The sequence below is a fragment of the Coturnix japonica genome, chromosome 3, assembly GCF_054131305.1.
Source record: "Coturnix japonica strain WE chromosome 3, WE-NBRP24, whole genome shotgun sequence".
Classification (NCBI taxonomy): domain Eukaryota; kingdom Metazoa; phylum Chordata; class Aves; order Galliformes; family Phasianidae; genus Coturnix; species Coturnix japonica.
Genome location: NC_140665.1, coordinates 46787743 through 46807493, shown reverse-complemented (window position 1 = coordinate 46807493; position 19751 = coordinate 46787743). Strand labels below are relative to the sequence as shown.

Below are 19751 nucleotides of genomic sequence, written 5' to 3'. Positions count from 1 at the left end.
GACCTCCACTACTTCTCTGCCTGTTCCAGTGCCTCACCACTCTCAACTGTAAAAATCTTCTTCATTATATCCAATCTAGATTTTCTTTCTTTTAGTTTGAAACCATTGTGCCCCCTGCCCCATACCCTCATGTGCCCGACTGGATGCCCACCAGCAGGGCAGATCCAAGAGCTGCTGAACTGCAAGACTCGTGCTTGAGATTCCTTATGTTGGAGAAAGTTCCTTGCTGAAACACTGTAGAGAACTGAAAAGTTACTTTGAAACCCAGCTATGAGGTATGTTAAAATCCAGTCCTAGTCCAAATGACTTCATCTTAGTATTTAGCAAACAGGAGCAATGTCCGGTACATGCTTTAAATGCTTGATTTCTTTCCACCTCCTCCTGCATATCTTGCTTCCCCGTTTTATTTCTTCCTGTTCCTAGGTTGCTTACTGCTGTGTTATGATCCAATCAAATTAACACCTACAGTTCCTGAAACTTTTGCATTTCTTGTATTTCAAACCCACCCCAAGAAGCTCATGGGTGCACATTCCTGTACCTGATATTGCTTCACACAAATCCAGCTGCCAGCTGAGAAGTGGAAAGTGTCCAGCCGACCCTCGCTTCTGATCCAGTCTTTCACACCAAGGACCAAAGTCAATAGCTAGATATTTTGAGACCAGGACAGGATGTTAATCTGGTGTGTCCTTTCCTCTGAACACAAACTAACTTCAAAAGAGCCGCAGTGAGAGAGAAGATGGGGTGGGTAGGCCTTCTGTGCACAGTCCCTTGTGGCCAGAGCCACAGAACCTTCCTGGCTTCCAGGACAGCTCCTGCCAGCAGCCCTGGGCACAGAGGGAGACCCACGCCTTGCTCATTCCTAACACTCAACCGCCACGACACTGAGCTCCCTCCTGCTATGATTGCATTCAGCTGGAGACAGGGACATGGCAAGACTTGGTGGCTTAATAAAGAAGAACAGATCACTACTCAAATAGATTGGATGGTGGATAGGAAGGGAGCAAAATTGAATAATAGAGGTACTATGTTGATGAATTCAGACTTAAGACAGGAGCCACTTTTGCTAACTGAACATCAGCATATGCATGCACTTTATTTCAATGTTTACAGTAACTGAAAACCCACACTTTGGGATTTTAATACATGGACCAAGAAATCTGCTGTAAGTCATCTGTTTCAATGTCATTATTTTCTGCAACAGCAACAGAAAATTATCCAGTCATTACAAAAATCAGACCCAATAGTAAATGACCAGGTGTTTTTAACAACTTTAGCACCTTTAACACCTTTAGCAAATGCAGAGCTCACCACAAGAAGCCTTGCAAAGCTGCAAAATTGCCCAGAACCGATGCAAGGCAGAAGCCTCACATCTGCAGGCCCAGCTGTTAAGTGACAAGCAATGCACAAAGCAGTACCACTCACCTTGCAAAGATCTCATTTTAAGCCCTTCTCGATGAAGGCATTTGGCCCTAGCAGTTGGGTGGCCCCAGCGGAAGGCACAGTGGATGCCAATAGCTCAGTTGCTGTGGACTGCAATACAGAACCTACAGGCCAGTGTGAATTACTCCTAACAAATCTTCTGCTAAAATATAAAACAGAGCCAAAAATGGACCAGCTCAAGGGATTTTGCAGATAGTTAAACTGGTGGGGGGGAAAAGGCTATGACAAAACAAAAAAGAACCACTGCAGCTTTCCTTCAATTATTGAGGCTATCAAAACTGCATAACAAATCCTGCACACGTGACAGTAGAAAAATTGCAGGATGTTTGTTAATGAGTAGAGCTGGAATGGTGTTTGAGGGGGAGACTGATGGGTCAGAAAAGCAGTCCCAGCATGAATGGCCTGAGGGGACAGCATGGAGACTGCAATAGAGAAACGTGTGAGTATTGAGCAGCAGGTTGAATTTAGTGGCTCACAACACTCACTGTTTGTGTCCCACACTGCATGGAGACAGTCCCACACACTACTGGGGGAACCACAGCAAACCCAAGGAAGGCACAGTTACAGTGTTTTGAATTTTGCTGGGCAAGACAGAAGGAAAACCTCATATGTCTTTTAATAATGATAGGAAAAAAAAAAAAAAAACCAAAACAACTATGCCTGGAAACCTCCCTTATGCTCTTCTAACAGTCATTGGGTTTTTTTTCTAGGCTATACTGTGAGATGTGCACAGGATTGCATTATAACATATATACGAAAAATGGGGTTGTATACTGGGGCACAATTTAATAGAAAACACCGGAACTCTCTGTCCAGAGGAGCTGTGAAACCCGTATGTGAATCTTGCTTTCTACTTAGCACGTTTGTCCTGCCTCAATGTAATTACAGCATCCACAGTCTAGGACATTATGAGCTCTATCATCTAATCAGGCTAAAGGATCAGGCAGCTTTATTTTTCATGTTGAAGTTTATCATCGCAGTGATCCCCTGGCACTGGGAGACGGTGCTATGAATAGGATCTGAAATGCAGTCAGCAGACATTTCCGTGCTACTCCAGGGAAGGCACAGATAATTACTTTAATTATCCCCAGTTTGTTCTTCTGTCCATAATTATAGTTTGGGGTTTATAAATAATGAAGCATGATTTTAAAAACCAAAACAGGACCCTCAGTTACCTCAGGAACTGTGCTGCAATTCTGTCTCCAAATGAAGCTGTGCGAAAGGGAACCAAAACTACATTGTATAAGCCCATACTATACAGATGTGCGTAAGCAGAGCAAAGCAACAGGATGGAAAACGTCACCAGGAAAATAAACTCTCTCATCATTATTTCACTGTTTTTTACCTAAAAAAAAACAACAACAATGTCCCATTGTCTTGATTAGACCTATTGTCCTGTTGCATTTTTTGTTATTGAGGGAATCAAGAGTGAGAGTCAGTGAGTGTTTCCTGAGGAGCAGCAGCCTGAAAAGCTAAATACAGTATCCTATGCTTAAGGCACATTTTGCTGCAGATTTGAGAATCTGGAGGTAGACTAAAGCAATCAGCTGAGGGTTTAAGTTGCCTGAATACCTATGTGAAATACAAAACACACTGCAGCTTTACAAGGTGGTTAAAAACTGCACAACAAAGTTCTTTCCTGTTGCATCCTCACTTAAAGACCATTCATTCCTCTCTTGTTCCTGGGTGTTGAATGCGGCTAGCTAGCGACAGAGCTGGTCGGGAGCCAGCACAGCAGGAGGCTTCATTAGCCATGAGGAGGAGTAAAACAGGGCTTCAGGCAGGGCAATGCCCTCTCTGAACAAGCAGCATTCACAACCAGCTTCCCCACAACAAGCACATAACCAGCTGGATGGCCTCAGAGATATGCAGAGACCTATAGATGTGAGACAGCGATGGCTGAAGTGTTTCAAAAGATCATTGCTCATCAAGGAAACAAATTATATATTAAAAACCCTTCACAGAATACATGCTCTGCTCTTTCTCCACTTAGTATCTTCTTTGCTTGAAGCTTGGCTTTTGCCCAAATGCATCCAGAGCAACACTTGACGATAACTCAAAAATGTGAAGTTAATCAGTGTGCAGCTTCTGCTCCTGAATGCCAGGAGCCAAAGTGTATTTTTCTGGGAGAAACAGACTCAGTCACAGAGAATAATCATGTTTGCGTAAGTTTTTAGATAGCCAAGGATGAGGGAAATACTTTTGTTAACTCCTTTGAGAAAAGATGAAAACTCTAAAGAGAAAAATTCCACTTTCTCCATGTCATTTTATCCGGCACCAAATACAAGACCAAGCAGAGAGCTTTCTGCAGTACAGAGAAAAACATTCAGCCTGCCTTTTTTCTTAAAAACAAACAAACAAAAATAACCTTGCAGTTAAATTTCATCCTAAAAACTAGTTTGAAGAAAGAATAAACCTTTGCTCTGTGGTTTATCTTGACATTCCTCCAGAGACACATAACAGGAATATTTCAAATTCACTTTTGTCTCCTATTTGCAGGAAACAGGGAAGTTGCAGTTCTTAATGTCCGGGCTTCTGAAATGAAAGAGACAGTGAAGTTATAAGTTGAAACAAGAAGCCTTTAAAGAAGAAAAGAAATGGAAATAGAGTCTTAAATGTACTTGCAGCATTTTAGCAAAATCGGATATTTTTGCCTTCATCATAATAAACAGGGACGCTTATTTATGTCACACATACCTTCTGTCTATGATCTCTGTATCCCTGCTGGGAGGAAAACAGACATCTGAACTCTCTTCCCATCTTATATGGACTTCAAGCTCTACATTATAACAGTAACTGCTGCTAACTGACACCCTGAAGTGTAGTACTGGGGAATGATAATAAAGCAACTCTGTTTTTTTGTTTCATTGAATTGATCTTGTGGACACAAAGAAAAAGCTTTCAAATGACTCCTATCCATATCCGGATGAATTAAGATAAAAACATACAACAAATATTTTCCAATTTAATGATACCAGTGTTGGTGCCTTCCCCTCAAGCTTTATAACCATGCAGATGCTGACAGTCAGAGCTCTGAGGTTGGAATAATACCTGTGCTGTGTATTACAATCGTTCTGAAGCTCTGCCAATTTGAAGAGGAGACAAGTGCAGGAGCATTTCTGCACCCATGGATAGCCACGGCCTTAATAAGCCACAACCAACAGAGGAAAACCATCGCCTCCCTCATCAACCCAGACAGCCAAAGAAGCACTGGCACAGTAAGAGAGGCACCTGCTGCTGCTGACTGCATTAGAGGGAACTTTAGAGCTCACAGGGGTCTTCACTGTGATTGGACTGTGATTTTGCAGAGACAGCAGGTTCATAAACTCCCCTCTCTGCGCAAATAATATATATACTATATTTTTAATAGCTCTTCCTCCTGGCAGACTTGTGTCCATGTAAGTAATTTGTATTCTGACTAGACCTATTTACAGATGGCTCTCAAGGAAACGATTTCAACTTTCCATTTAGCATAAGCCAGGCAATATAGGATAAATAGGCAAGGGACAAAGAACTACACAGATTCCTCCAGGTTAATTTCCAGATACTCAAATATTTTTGTTTTTTTCTTTTTCTTTCTTTCTTTCTTTCTTTCTTTCTTTCTTTCTTTCTTTCTTTCTTTCTTTCTTTCTTTCTTTCTTTCTTTCTTTCTTTCTTTCTTTCTTTCTTTCTTTCTTTCTTTCTTTCTTTCTTTCTTTCTTTCTTTCTTTCTTTCTTTCTTTCTTTCTTTCTTTCTTTCTTTTTTTTTTTTTTTTTTCTTTTAGAGCATGTTTCTCTTATGTATCATAACATGAGTTCACTAATTGCCAACAGAAGAATAAGGAGCTGACTTTTTTGGCAAAGATTTGGCTCATATGACTTTATAGAGGAGTATATTCATGACTGGTGTTCTGCAGCTTTTTTGGGTGACAAGCATAATCTGCTTCTATGACAGAGGTAGAAAAAAATCAGAGGGGCTGATGACACCCAGTGTGTCAATGCAAGGAGAGCAGCATGCCATCACCTCTCACAGCAGGAATGTTTACCTGTATCTCTTTCACAAGTCCCTTGAAAGTACACTTTGCAGAGGAGGATATGAACTACACACTAATACAACCGTTCTCAGCTCTTCCAGTGTATAGAGAAACATCTGCAGCTCTTACACTAGTCTCTAAACATATTTCAATTGCCACATCCTAAAGATTTGAGTAATATCTAACAGGTTGGGGTACGATATCTTATTATTGTATGGTGCTCCCTAAGTGTTACAATATTCTCAATGCAGGACCTTTATTCAGATAGTTAAAAGCAGGAATGAAGGTGAACATGAGCCTATTTTATCTTTAAAAGGCTTAAATGTACAGAATCATCCATCTATCTCATGCCACCAACACCACTATAACAAAATCTAGTCTATTTATTTGCAGTTGAAAATATACCATTTTTCACCTGACTACTACATTTTTATGGTTTGGTTAGCACTTCTTTTTACAGTTAGGAAACCACAATTTCTGATTAAAGAGACAAGGCTAACATTTTCATTTCATGCACTACTTCACCTGAAAGACATTCACAAAATGGAGTATTTAATCATTTGATCTGCTTAATTATGATTACTTTTCACAGCACACCAATCCATGCATTGGATGGATTTGTGGAACACTATGCAGTAACCGCACGATTAAGCAAGCTACGTGAATCTGCATATAGATTTTACATTAGGATACTGCAGTCATTTTAGATGACTCAGAGGTAATGAATGACATGACTGACACATGATAAATCAATACGTATGTAAGAAGCCATTAGGCATGTAATGTACATCAGTAACAAAAACAGGATACATGCCAAGAAGCAGTAAGCGTAATACTAGCCAGCAACAGAACAGTCAGGGACAGCTTGCATGCGTGTAAGTACTGCTCACTACCAGCATGTCAGGTAGTAATTACTTGTCTGTCCTGTCTAACTTTCAAGCTAATAGGTTTTTACTTGTCTTGACTGGTATACGTGAAACAGTAGAATCTGCTCTCAGGGGATGTTATGTGAATGCTGTGAGGATCAAGTATGGGCAAACTAATGGTTAATTTGATCTGAGCAGCGTCTTCCTCAGGCTGTGCAAACCTCTCCCCTCCTCCAAACAACAGGCAAAAACAGAAGATGAAAGCTATCTCAAATCAGAGTAAGCAAGGATTGCTAGAGCATGGCTCGAACACTTTGGCACATTCACCTCAAACCTGTAGATGACCTGGGGTGCCACCACAGCCCTAAGAGCTCAGTTATGAGATATTGTCATTCTGTGAAAAAGGAACTTTTTGCTTTCCAGACGGGCTTTCTGGGTTAAGAGAGAGAAGTGATAGGAGCATCCCATCACAAGGTGTTTTGCTTCAGTTATGGTTTCATCCTCTCTTACTCCATTCAGTATGGTGCAAGGTTAAAATGATGTAGCACTAAATATTTTAGCAGCCTGGAATTTCAAGTGAGGAACACATGCTACACACAGTTAAAAAACACCAAGAGAATTAAGTACTAAGGGAAGGGTGGAGGTTGTGGGGGAATAGCAGCTTTCAAGGAAAAGGAGGGAAGCCAGCATGAAAAACACACAGCCTAAGAGTGTTCTTGAGAAGCCTTTTATCACTTGAGAAGATGACAGCAATCAGGAAAAAAATGAAAAACAAAACAAAACAAAGCTCACGATAAAGCAGAAAAACATCTCCCCTGATACCCAGGTAATGACAGAAACACATTGCCACATGAAAGTAGTATCAAAGATGAACTATATGTTTCTTTTTAGGTGACTAACGGGACATGAATTCTTCAGACAGACTTTTTTCCATAGCCAAGAGTGGTATAATTCCAGAGCCTGCTCCTTCTCACTCCAAACTGACAGAGCTGGGAAATCCAAGGACACTATCAATGTACACCACCAAAGGGCATCAGAACAAAGTGCTAGCCACCACTCAGCAAATGAGAAAGCCACAGACAAAGCGCATTTTATGAAACATTCCCCCAAGCCCATGTGTGAAGCTCTCTGTGAAACTAGGGCCCAGATAAACTCCTAACAATATATATTTTTTTACACATATACCAGAGACAAACACTCTCCCCCCAGTCTGGAACACGAAAATAATGGCTGCTGACCAACCTGAATTTCGACCTCAGCATCAAAACAATCCCTTCACTTCCTCTGTGACAGGGTCAAGGTCAATGTCATAGAAGCACGGCCTTGTGGGCAGTCCTGGCATAGTGCTCATCTGTGGGAAAAAAGAAATTAAGTTACAGTCCTGTACCTGTAAAGAGGCAGATCACACTATCCATGTAAAACTCAGATTAAATGGTGTAATTGTTCATTGTGGACTCAACTACAGATGGGAACTTCACATTTTTTGTTTTGGTTTAAAATGCTGAACTCTGTACTTCCCCAACTCATTTTTAAGTGTATGCTTCTAAAAGACAGGAAAGAAAAAATAAAAGCCATAAAATGGAGGACAGTATGTTAAGCTAAGCATAAGACTAAGCTCTTTAACAAAATGAAGCCAAGAAGATGCTCCAAGACTTACTGTTTCTCAGCATATTTCTCTGGAATGCACACCAATTTATATCTAGTAGGAAATTCACACAGCAAAGAGCAAGGATGTAACTGCTTGAATTCACCTGGTTATGTAAATGTGCTGAGCTACAGACCTTCTCAGATCACAGAAGCAGAATTAATCGCAACACTTTCATGACCAATTACTTAATGTGAAGAACAAATTAAAATAGTTCAACTAAACATACATGGCTTGTAGCTGAATCCTAATTTAGTAGTTAGAATCAGTAGGTTGAGATACAAAGCTAAAGCAACACAATTATCTCAAACTATGTATAATTAAGATCCTGATCTAGCATAAAACACCAGCATCTGTGTACTTTGAATAATACTCTGGCCTTAAATTACACAGTTAAATAAAACCCTGCTCAAGCTACTTATATAATTATTCACAATTGGTGTTTTAGCAGCAATTAAAAATACAGGATTGACATGGAAATCCCAAGGTACAGGCCCACCACAGCTTATACCACCTGAGACCAGAGGTACTCCTGCTGTCCATCTCAGCACTCCTACCTTCTCCTTAAGAAGGAAACATCTGAGAGTAGGAGAGTAGGTTCAGCAAAATTATCATATTTGTTAATCCTCGTCATCTTCTCTTTCAGCCTATTTAGCCAGAAGAGGCTCCCAAGGCCCCAGTGCCAGCACTGGCACAGGGTAAAGGACAAAACTGTGGTGCATTATCAAGGCAGGACCAGTCTGGATCAATCTTAACCACCATGCTACCCACCCTGCTTCTTTCTAAGATGATAGTCAAACTGAATATCTCACCATGCTTCCACTAATTCAAGGCATTCTAAAAATAGTGTTTGGGTTTATGAACTCTGTAAACACATTCAGTATCTTAACCTCAAAGGTGGAGAATGGCCATACTATATTAGGTCCTACATTAATACCCAAAGAGATGAACAATATTGTAATCTTTGGAAACAAGCCTGAAGTTCAGCATTAGCTCAGCTAGATTCTAAAGACCAACATTGGGACCAACATTGGGGTAGGTCAGTGGAGCAAAATTAAAGTTGTTGCTTAATTTGGCCTCAGGATGTAACCTTCCAGTGTGGTTGTATAGGAACAAATCAGACCGGCTGAGTACTGAAACTGCTCTTGACACAATAACATACTGACAAAGATAAACTGAGGTATGTTCTCATGACATGAGCTAAAACCCACTGGAAGGAGGAAGTTTCACCCTTGAGATGATTCCCCCTTGGAGCTGGCTATGGTAGTTGTCTCATTGCAAAGCAACCTTGTTCAGCACATCAAACTGATGAAAATACCCCTATTCTTTTGGACAGAGTTGGTCAGCTGATCAAACAAAATCTGCTTCCCACATGACCAGACCACTGGCCCAAGCAGGCAGCAGCAGGACAGCAATGAGTCCCCACCTCCTATCTGAGGGCACATAGCTAAGATGGCTGAAATGCTAATAAGTGTAGCATTCCCATCATGGGAACACAAGTACAAACATCTCTGCATGGAGCCCTGCCTTACCCCTCAACTCTGCTTTCTCCAGGTGGCTGTCCTGCCATCTCAGAGCTTAATTTCACCTCTGAGAAGGAAGAAAGCAGTACTGATGCAGCCATTGTCCTACTTGAAATCTGAGAAGAAACAATGCAACCTGCTCTTCTGCTGGACTTGGTACATTTCCTCTGTTTTTAAATATAGCCCTTCCTGAGCTTTTGTTATTGCACACAGTAGGATTAAAAGAAAAAAGTGTCTATTTGCATTCACTTAAAACCATTCCACTGATTGTAGGATGTCATTTCATTGGCTGACATTGTCTTGGCATCTTACTTAAGTACTAAAACACCTTGTCACTATTGTTTATCAGTTGGCCACACCTATTGGACTACTACATTATTCGGGTTACTGAATTATTTTCTGTCTCAGACTCAGCCCAATTTCTGAATTAACCCTTAACAAAAAACTGCCTTAATGAGTTATATTTTCTTGGGAGGGGAATCAGTACACTGCCAAAGACAACTTTCTAGTTACTCTGTTTAGGGCAGTTCTACATCTACACCTACACTTGGAAGTAAACTCCCACATTCCACTCTCCTTTGTTTTTATTTTTATATTATTATTTTTATAAATAAATCTACAAGCTTGGCCGGTCTTCATTTCAATTTCCCTGTACAATAAAAACAAGAATAAGTTAGTGGAGTTTTTCCTTATTATTGTGCAAGAAAAAAATCCTACACATATGTTTGCTGTTTTTTTTTTCCCCCTATGAAATGTCAGAGTGGAGTTGCACTACTGTAGAACTGCATACAATGGAAGTATTGCATCTATAAAATGTGAATATCAAAACAGTTTATTACCAGTTTAGGGAGTACAACCATTCTCATATTGAAAGTTTAAGTCAACAAAAGGGAGTGAGTTCATCTGAATTAGAATTACTGCTGCATGAAATGAAGTGTAAGGCAAAAAAATAAAAAACACCAAACCAACAAAACAGCGGAAACATTTTGGGACAAATGCCTATGTGAACTGCAGGGTGAAAATAAAACATGTCCTGTGATATTCCCCATTGCCCAGACTTCCAAACAGGCAAAGCCATGCCAATTTATGGTTATGTCTCTCCACTCTCCTTATCTGGACAGAGAGGTAACAGGCAGCAGAATCTATCCCTTTTTCATTAATTCAAGGTCAAAAGCAAGAGACAGCTGGCTGACTGAGGATATTACTACCACTTCTTTCCTCGCCAGAACTCCATTTCTTTCTGCAGACAAAAAAGCAAGACAGCAAAGAGGGCTTAGTCGAGTGCAAGGCTAAATGAGGCTTCAGCTGACTGCCATTCCACATGGGTGCAGACTCAAAGCCATTCTCTTCCCTTGCTCTGCCTTCCACAGTGCTGAAGGAAGGCATCAATGTGCTAGTTCACAGGCCAGCTATAACCTCAGCATGCATCATGACCGAGAAGCATCCAGTTCTCTCTCTACCCCAAGTGACTACAGTCTCAGTTTTGTACAGAGGTACGCCAAACTTCCACTGGAGCGCATGTTGTACTTGCACAGCACCCAGCAGACTGCTTCTGCCTCTCTAAGGTTTCCTGAGATAACTACACACTAAAATTACTTCATTCTTAAATCTGGCAAAAAGGAGAAAGAACAGTGAAAAAGAAAATATGCCAAAAACATAGTTCACTGTGGTAATTAGCAAGTATGTGCAGCTAAAAAACAAACAACAACAAACAAACAACAACAAAAACCCAAAAAAGAAATGCAACACAGAATCTTGCCGGGCATCTCGTACAATGTGTCATTTCTATACACTGCATGGAGATCAGCACAACTCTCCATTCTAATATAATGCCGTCTTGGCTATAGTTTTATAGCTACTCAACATCAAACGATGAAGCTATAAAGAAAAAACAGGATAAGAAGTAGTGAACAAGACCACATCATCCTGTTCATACCACAAACTCAATGTAGGTAGCCAAAACAATCAAAACTCAGTTTGACCAAAACTGTTGTTATTACACTTCCCTTGGGAGAAGAAATATGAGGCATAAACTTTGCATGTTAAGACTTTATGGAATTCAGATGAATGTTTTATACAGGGAAGACAATAGAAAGTTTTATGAAGAACTTGTCCAGCTGCTGCCCAAAATATATCATGAAGGAATTAATAGGAACTTGTTTTTTTCTACTGGAATCAATCACTTGCTTTACAAACTCTGCAGCTGTCTACACATCCATGTGAACAAATCACCTTCAGAAAGACAATATGAAAAATCCAATGTTTATTTCTTTCTATGTCACTCTATGTTTAGGAGATAAAAACAGAAAGTCTTACAAGCAGCCATCCTGAAGGCTGTTTATGCTCCTGGAAATGTGCAGTTAGCAGAAAATAAAAAAAGATTTTCATTCAGAAAGCCTGTTATAGGCTATAGCCATTTAGAAGAAGTGTTTACAATCTTCCAGGTGTGCTTACATGACTAAGCAGAAAAGAAAAAAAAGGAGCTTCCTTAGAAAAGGAAGGTGCCAAAAATTATAGGGAAGCTATATGAAAGTGCTGCTCCACATCCTCTCCAAAACATACCTTCAGTCACTGGATGACTCACTAAGCTGAGCGTCATTGGAGTTTCATTTAAATTACAGTTACATGTTCACTTGTAATTTCATTCCGTCATCAGGTTTACGTAACAATTACCATCAAGCCCTAAGGCTCTGCCAGCCAAGTTTGCCACAGTCTCAAGAGGAAATATCCTCCTTCACTTCTATCTCTCTTATTTTTTCTTTTTAAATTGAACAAACTCCTATCAGTGGTTGACACATTCTGCCTTTTATTTTGAGTGCACATATACACATATGTACCTATATATATTTACTTAAAAAAAATACGTATACAACCTTAAATCACCTTAACAGAGTCAACACAATGGTATGGTTTGCAAAACAGATGTCCTGAGGACTACATCCAACTCATTTCATGTTTTTTTTTTTTTTTTTTTCAGCTATAAGACGAGACAAGCTGATTTGCAGGTACAGCATGATTTCTAAGTAGAGAAGAAATAAGCAAACAACAACAACAACATTCCAGAGGAATTGGTTCTTACACAAAGTCGGCAAAACAGATGACTAGAAGATACCAAAAACCAACAGTCAGCTTATTGAGGACACCTCTCTGTTTTGTGGCTTATGGTGTTACACCGCGTTTGACAAGAAATGCAAGTAATTCATATTATCTAATTGTAATCTTTTGTTAACTAAGTCAGGACAATGTGTAACCATTTGAAACTTGAAATACTGCAGAAAACAGATGTTGTTTCTCAGGAGAATCTAGCAGACACGACTGCGGATAACTTCTCAATAAAATCTGATGGGATGAATTGCACACTCCACACTCCCTCAGCAAGAAACAATATAAGAGGAAACACAAGAGATCTATAAATAGCACTGTAAACCATGCATTGTTGTCAGCACACTACAATTTGTAGGAATCTTGAGGCGTGGCATGAAGGATCTCCACTTGAGGGTTTCAATAAGGAGCCATTTCAACAGCAGAATCACCACAAGAAAGTTGTTCACCAGTCTTCAAACTAAACTGTCCTACATTGCACAGAGATGTTCAGTGCGCACCAAACAAGGATGCTGGTGCACAAAAATCAGGCAGCATATCCCAAATAGCTCCAAGATCAAACTAGCTTGTTCTAGGGAACCTGAAAATTTCCCCCATCTGTCAGGTATCAGAAAGCAGCTGACATTTGGAATTAGGGAAGCAAACAATTTAACAGGAAAATGAAGGAAAAGAATAATATGAAGAGAACAGTACTGCTGAGCTTACTTAAAGAAAGAAATACAAATTTGCTGAACCTGCTGATGGCCAGAGGAGGTAGGGAGAGTGAAGCTCATATTTCCTTCTCTAGAAATCTTTAAACAAAAAACAAAAAAGGAGAACAACAGCAACCACCCTTTGAAACTCAACACATCGACTGCTTTCAAAATGACCAAAATAGTGTTTGAAAAGATGATGATCCTACTCCAACATATGCTGTAGCATTCCTTGCAAGAAACATCTTTGTTTCACTGGCATGCTGGATGATATCAGGTGCAGAAGTCCATCTGGCATCAATTATTCTATTACGATTCTCTCTTACATTAATGTTTGCACATTCTTGGCAATTTTCCTACTTTGTGAAAGTATTTACAACAACAAAATGCACACACACTGCTCTGCCATCAGCATCTGGATGAAGTTACAGAAGTACCAAACGCTGAGTATGCAATCCTAACTGACCTTGCTGCCAGGTGCTCAAGCAAGGTGGAAGCAGCTTGTGCCCTGTTATGTTCTCCATAACATAATTTATGTTTCCAGGACCCAATTTAGCCATCTTGAGAGGAAATAGTCTGACTGACAGCAGTCTCCTGGGCACCATGAAGTAAAAAAATCATGCAACAGTCCACATCTGTCCATTGCAGTTTTTGAGACAGCTGCACAGGGTACATGAGTACTTGGCTGGCCAAGTTCTTAGGAAATGGGTCCCTGTAATACTTCTGAAACTCAGATGTTGCTGTTAGTGATGTGCTGAGGCACCAAAGACTCAGAAGAGGCATTTCGTTAGTTATTAAATAAAATACTTAGGCACAGATGTAATCGGCAGGAGAATGAGCAGATTTCCTTCCTTAAGTAAAACATTTGTGACTCACATACATGACAGTATTTTCTCCTAGCAGAGTTGCCTCAACTCAAACATTTTCTCCTTGGAGAGTATAAACCGGTATTTGAAGCAAAAGAAAATGATCCCCCTGATAACAGCAAAACAGTGTAAATATTTTAAATTTTTATTAAAAAAAAAAAAAAAAAAAAAAAAGCACCCCTCTGAGGTTAAATGTTAGATAGGCCAAATGCCTCATGTATTAGTTGTTTGTGGTACTCACAAAGTGGTAGGATGTTCCACAGGCTGTTCAGAGCTTTTCTCTGAACCTAGATAAATAGTTAAACAGAGTGCTGTAAACTGAAAGCTATCAAAAAAAAAAACCCAAACCAAACCAAACCAAAAACAAAAACAAAAGAACACCCAAAAAAACCCAACAACAAACCCAAACCCAATCAAACAAACCACAGCAACAACAAAAAACAACCACCGCCAGAAGAGATAGCTAGAGTGAACAAAAGTATTACAAATACCAGGTAACTCATTCCAGAACACCCCGCACTCCATCCCAGCCCATTCAAATCCATTTCCAGCAGTAATTGCTCCCTTGGCCAAGGTCTGCATCCTGAATCTCCCTCCCTCCCAGGCTTTTGTCTGAATACCTGGCAGAAGACTTGAACTCACTGCCTCTTGTACAAAATCACCTCCTCACTCAGAAGAAATCCTTCTCTCCAGCTCACTCCTGAGGTCAGAGGCTTCCAGGGCTGCTCCCATTCCCTGACAAGCAGCCAGCTTATCAGACAGTGCTCTGAAGGAATAGATCTGGAGAGTATTTCATGGAGGGTTGCTCCTCTCATGTACTGCTTCAGAAACAGGAATGTCCAGGTTATCTGATGTTCGTGGATATACAATCCTCCTGCTTTGTCCAGTGCTTGGGTCTCCTGGTGGCCAGGAGGCGATCAAGTTGCACAAGTAGCTCAGGTTCTTTCTGCCTGTGCTATTTGGGAAGAAGATGGGCTGTATCCCAGCCACCTTGCTTTTGCTCAGGGACTGGGCACCCTTGATTTCCTCTGAAACTTCTTTATTTTGTATCAGTTGAGGGCCATCTCAAACCCTGGGAGCAAGCTCCACTTTGTGCCCTTGATCTTCACTTTGCCATTTTGTTTAGAAGATTTCTAACTTTCACACAGGACTTCGTGTGCAAGTCTGACACACTGACAGAGGAAAATACAGGGTTTAAATGTAGCCCAGGAACTAAAGACAGTGACACCAGGAAACAGTGCAAAGCAAGAACGAGCTCTGCATGTAACAAACGTTACCCTTCCCAGTTAGGTCATACTAAGGAAGAACATCAGTCAGAAGTGCATTGCAGACCTCTTGCAGTATCTAGCATTCTGTACCATGTATCCTCCAAAATCATAGCAGAACACACAGAGATCCTCCTTGTAAGAAAGAAAACTGAACAATTTTTGCCCTGCAGTTGGCCACTCTCTGTTTTAAGAAGCTTCCAAAACAATGCTAAGGAAAGCAAACTTTGAAGAACCTACGCTGAAGCTCACACTTCTGCTCAAAGACAGATGCTTTGAAAAACACTGATTAAAAAAACGTGGATAATGTGATAAAGAAGGAAGAGTGATCAAGAACAGCAATGAAACCCCATCCAGAATGGACGCACCCAATTTTTCATTAGTCTTATGTCATTAACTTAAGGTGTAAGAACAGACGTAGAATTTCAGTAAGGCACTTGCTACTATGATATGAAAGGCAAAGACAAAAAAGAATAAAAATAAAAGAATGGATTTTTCACGATTTTGGCTTTGGTTTCTAGAAGGAAGGAATGCTGGGTACAATCTTTATGCTACAAACCTTGTGCTTGTATCTAATAGAGATTTGTATCTTTATAAAGATAATGCTTTTCAAAGTACTTCAAAACAAATGCAACACACCTGGGAAATAACTGAAACAAAACCCTCATTTTAAAAGGTGAGTGAGATAAAAGGCAGAAAAGGTTAAATGTTTTGCCAAAAGTTAGAGAAGGAGCTGAGGTGATGCCAGAATAGAACCCAATGAAGCCAAATCTGATCGTCATCTTCATCGCATGTAACTGAAACTTGAAAATTGCTATGCCAAACAGTTACTCTCCATGCAACATCTTCATTATAATAATGAAATCTTTGCGTCAGTATTTCCAATGAAATAAAAATTTCTCTATTTCTCACACTTTGCCCTAAAGTACCCAGTATGAACTTGCAATTTTTCATCAGATTTCTGCAATAAAACGAACGATAGCAATGTATTCACATAAATAGCAAAAATGTTGTTAGACTAACCAAGTAAAATCAACCATATTTGGAAATACATCTTTATTAGTCTGAAAAACAAACCAACCCCCAAAAATGCTTTGTGGTGGGCATTAAGTATTACTTCCAAATCAGTGTGTGAAAGGACAAAGAAGGACTGAGTAGTAATAAACTGCAGCCAACATGGAATGCGTTAACAGAACTCTCTTGCCTAGCATCTAGTGGAGGATGATCTATGGGAACATTTTCTTGAGCACTTAAAAATGCATAGAAAGTACCCTATCAACAGAGCGAGAGTCCATTTGTGCACACACAGGGTAATTCATAAAAAATCTAAAATAAAATGATAACACAGAAATTGAAAACAAGTGGGAATATCATCTCTGTGATGCCAAAGTGAACAGAGTGGCACACAAGGCCATAAGCTTTATTTACTCACGGTATAGCCCCAAGGCTTCTGCTAATCAAAACAAGGCCAGCTAGTAAATGAACTCTCATTCTTGGCAAAGAAACTCTTCACAGTCAACACAGCCCACTACACATTCATCAGCATCCAGCTCTCCTCATCCCTCCCAGTGCCCCACAATGGTGGCTGCAGAGTGGCAGTGCCCAGCAGCATGTGACTGCCCACCCACTTGTGCACAGTCCTTGGTGAGCTGTTGTGGTTTATTAGTGGAAAAACTCTGCCTTATCTTTGCTTTGGTCCTGTCTGGACAAATTACCTGCAAAGCTTCTGGTTTTGGCATTTGTTCACTGCATCATGTCAAATAAAGTGGCACCGATGCTCTTTACTACAGACAGGATCAGGGCTACACTGTTCACAGGGATTGTGCAAGGTCTCTGACAGGCAAATATGACATGCACTCTGCCAACAGCATGACATCTCTCTCTAGTACATACAAAACTGCTTTTACTCCTCTGTGGTCTTGCTGCTTTGCTGCAGCTGTGTGCTTGTACCTGCCCCACACAGACTTTCCCCACCACTACTAGGAAACATGGGAATGGGAAAAAGCCATCAAAGGCTGAGGAAGGTAAGAAATATCTGTATCTTCTTTTCTGCATTTGTTAATGAAACATCATCTTTTATATTCATTGGTTCCCATCTAGCAAAATCTCCCAGTGCCCTGCATTACAGTTGCATGGAGCAACAGTGTGCCATGCATGCACAGAACCTCAGAGAACTATTAGTACAGAAGTTACATGCTTTAAATCAACCAAAGGCAGGCAGAAAACATGCTTTATCATAGCAGAACAATGTGCATCTCTCAGTCTTTTGTCTCTGGCAAAGGCTGTGCCAGATGATTTTAAAGAGAAAAGCTAAAGCTACAGAAACTTGACAAAGCAACAGTGGGAGCTGGTACCAGGAATGCTCAAACCCTGGAACACCACGCTCAGTACTTTCTCCAAATTACTTACCTATATCAATTACAACCCTGCATATTGTTGATGGCTATATCCTTTTATAAATCTTGTTAAATTCTTGGCCTTAGTGACTTTTCCCATGTTAACGACTTCCACATTTTAATCACATGAGAGAAAGTATTTCCTTCTTTTATAGAGGTATTAGTACAGATGCCTGGCAACTTCTCCTCACACAATCACAGAAATACTTCAAAGAAAAACTGGTTCCCCAGCAGTAAGAACACAACTTCAGATAACCTCTACAGCCTCTGTAACAGCATAGGGATAAAATACGGGTATAAGTACAAGTCTATGAAACATACAAGACTTCAGATGTAAACCAAATGTGAACACAGCAACTTAACTGTTCTGGGCTTTGTCATTATTTCAAGCACCAGAAACAAGTTAATGTGTTGATTGCCCTGAAACTTTCTCTGTGTTAAAGAAATAGAGAATGATACAAAATGCTTTAATTAACAGAGAGAGAAAAAAAAGGTCAAAGTGCTGAAGAATACAGACCTGTTACTAAACCAATAAGGGAATAACAGGTGAGGTCAGATAATAGTAATTAGCTTTGAGCACACATTTCAAATTAGCAGGCCTATAAATAAAATACCTCACATCACACTGTGTGCAACTTAGTGTTTAAAACCAACTTCAATACCCTGTTTTCAGAAGAAAATGCCTAAACATTTATGGATTGCTGAATTACCATCTCTGCAATATTCTTCTGCTTGTCAGGCTCCTTAACCAAAAATTTTAGCTGAAATAGATGCTTCCCTTGAATTTTCATTTTATGAGATCCAGGTCATAATACAGAAGTAGTTTGGATTGCATAAGCCTAACAAATGGGATTTTGTAAGTTTCCTCTTTCTCAAGTCTGGCATTGCTCCTCCAGCTATGCAGCAACTTCAGAGTTTCTGCAAGCCAGCTGGAGTGGCTGCAGTGCCACATGACGAAGGATCTTTACTTTTTGATGTACCTTCTGGGATTAGTGGGGAGGGCAAAAAGCCTGGCAGAATGCTGAAAAAGCTAGCACAGGTCAGGAAGTCATTTCTGGGAGCAGCTGTTTGCTCTAATTGCTTTTACAGATGAATGCTGTAGAGGGGAAAGCTGGCATCTAGTAGGTGCTGCAGACAGATCCATTATACCCTCATTAAGTCTGTTATTAAAAAGAAGATACTGTGAGAGAGAAAGAGAACTGACAGCATATGCAGGGGACATGCAGGCAACCCAGGAGCTGCTCTGTGACATCCATTACTTGTTTCCTCTCATTATAGTTTGACTCCTGAGTAGATTATTCTGGTACTTCAGGCTTACAGTCCCTCTGCTGCCCAAGTACCGCAGATACTTCCCAGCCAGCTTCTGCATGACTGCATTTTTGTTGGAGTGGTATAAGGCACCTAGAAAGTAGCAGAGGCCTACCTGCAAAGTACCACTCAGCCAGTTCTAAGTGCTGGGAGCTGTTGCATGAGCAGCTCATGCATCCCTGCACTCAGGGCACCACTGTCCCACAGAGCAGCAGGGCAGCTGCACTTCTTCAGTAACATGATTTTCATCTGCAGATACATGTCTGTCAGAACTCTAACTCTCACACTGCATTACCTTTGGGCCTGATATTAAATACACGTCTGGAAAGAATAAAAGGGTGGTCAATTGTTTTGAACTGGGGAAAAGGCAAGAGTTTTTCTTACTCAAGTGTCAGAAAATATTAATGTAACTTTGTACTTTATAAAGTGGAAGGACTCCAAAACCAGCCAGTGCTCCATGTACCTGCAGTGATAAGCAGAAGAATGTTTAGATAGGATACAGTTCTATTAAAAAAAAAAAGTCTGCCTTGTAAATCACTTTCCCATCTGGAAGAGTACTGCAAGCCCTGCAGGAGGACACCAGCAGTGAGCTGTAATGCCAAAATTTCCTCTGCAGTACGTATTTGGTTCTGAAC

The 19751-nt window shown here is 40.3% G+C and overlaps 1 protein-coding gene across 4 annotated transcripts in view; it reads right to left on the bottom strand.

Moving 5' to 3' along the window:
* Positions 1-1058: 1058 nt before the first annotated feature.
* The window catches only part of MTHFD1L (methylenetetrahydrofolate dehydrogenase (NADP+ dependent) 1 like), a 134701-nt gene continuing 116008 nt past the window's right edge, over positions 1059-19751 (bottom strand). For 2 of the 4 annotated variants that reach the window (XM_015858104.3, XM_015858106.3), the window contains 2 exons: positions 7562-7670; positions 1059-3975 (listed from right to left, as the gene is read on the bottom strand). In XM_015858104.3, coding sequence (XP_015713590.2) covers positions 7581-7670 — 90 coding nt within the window. In that variant the 3' untranslated portion in view covers positions 1059-3975; positions 7562-7580. The remainder of the gene's footprint in view (positions 3976-7561; positions 7671-19751) is intronic. The other 2 variants (XM_085541494.1, XM_015858105.3) reach the window with 2 other exon arrangements.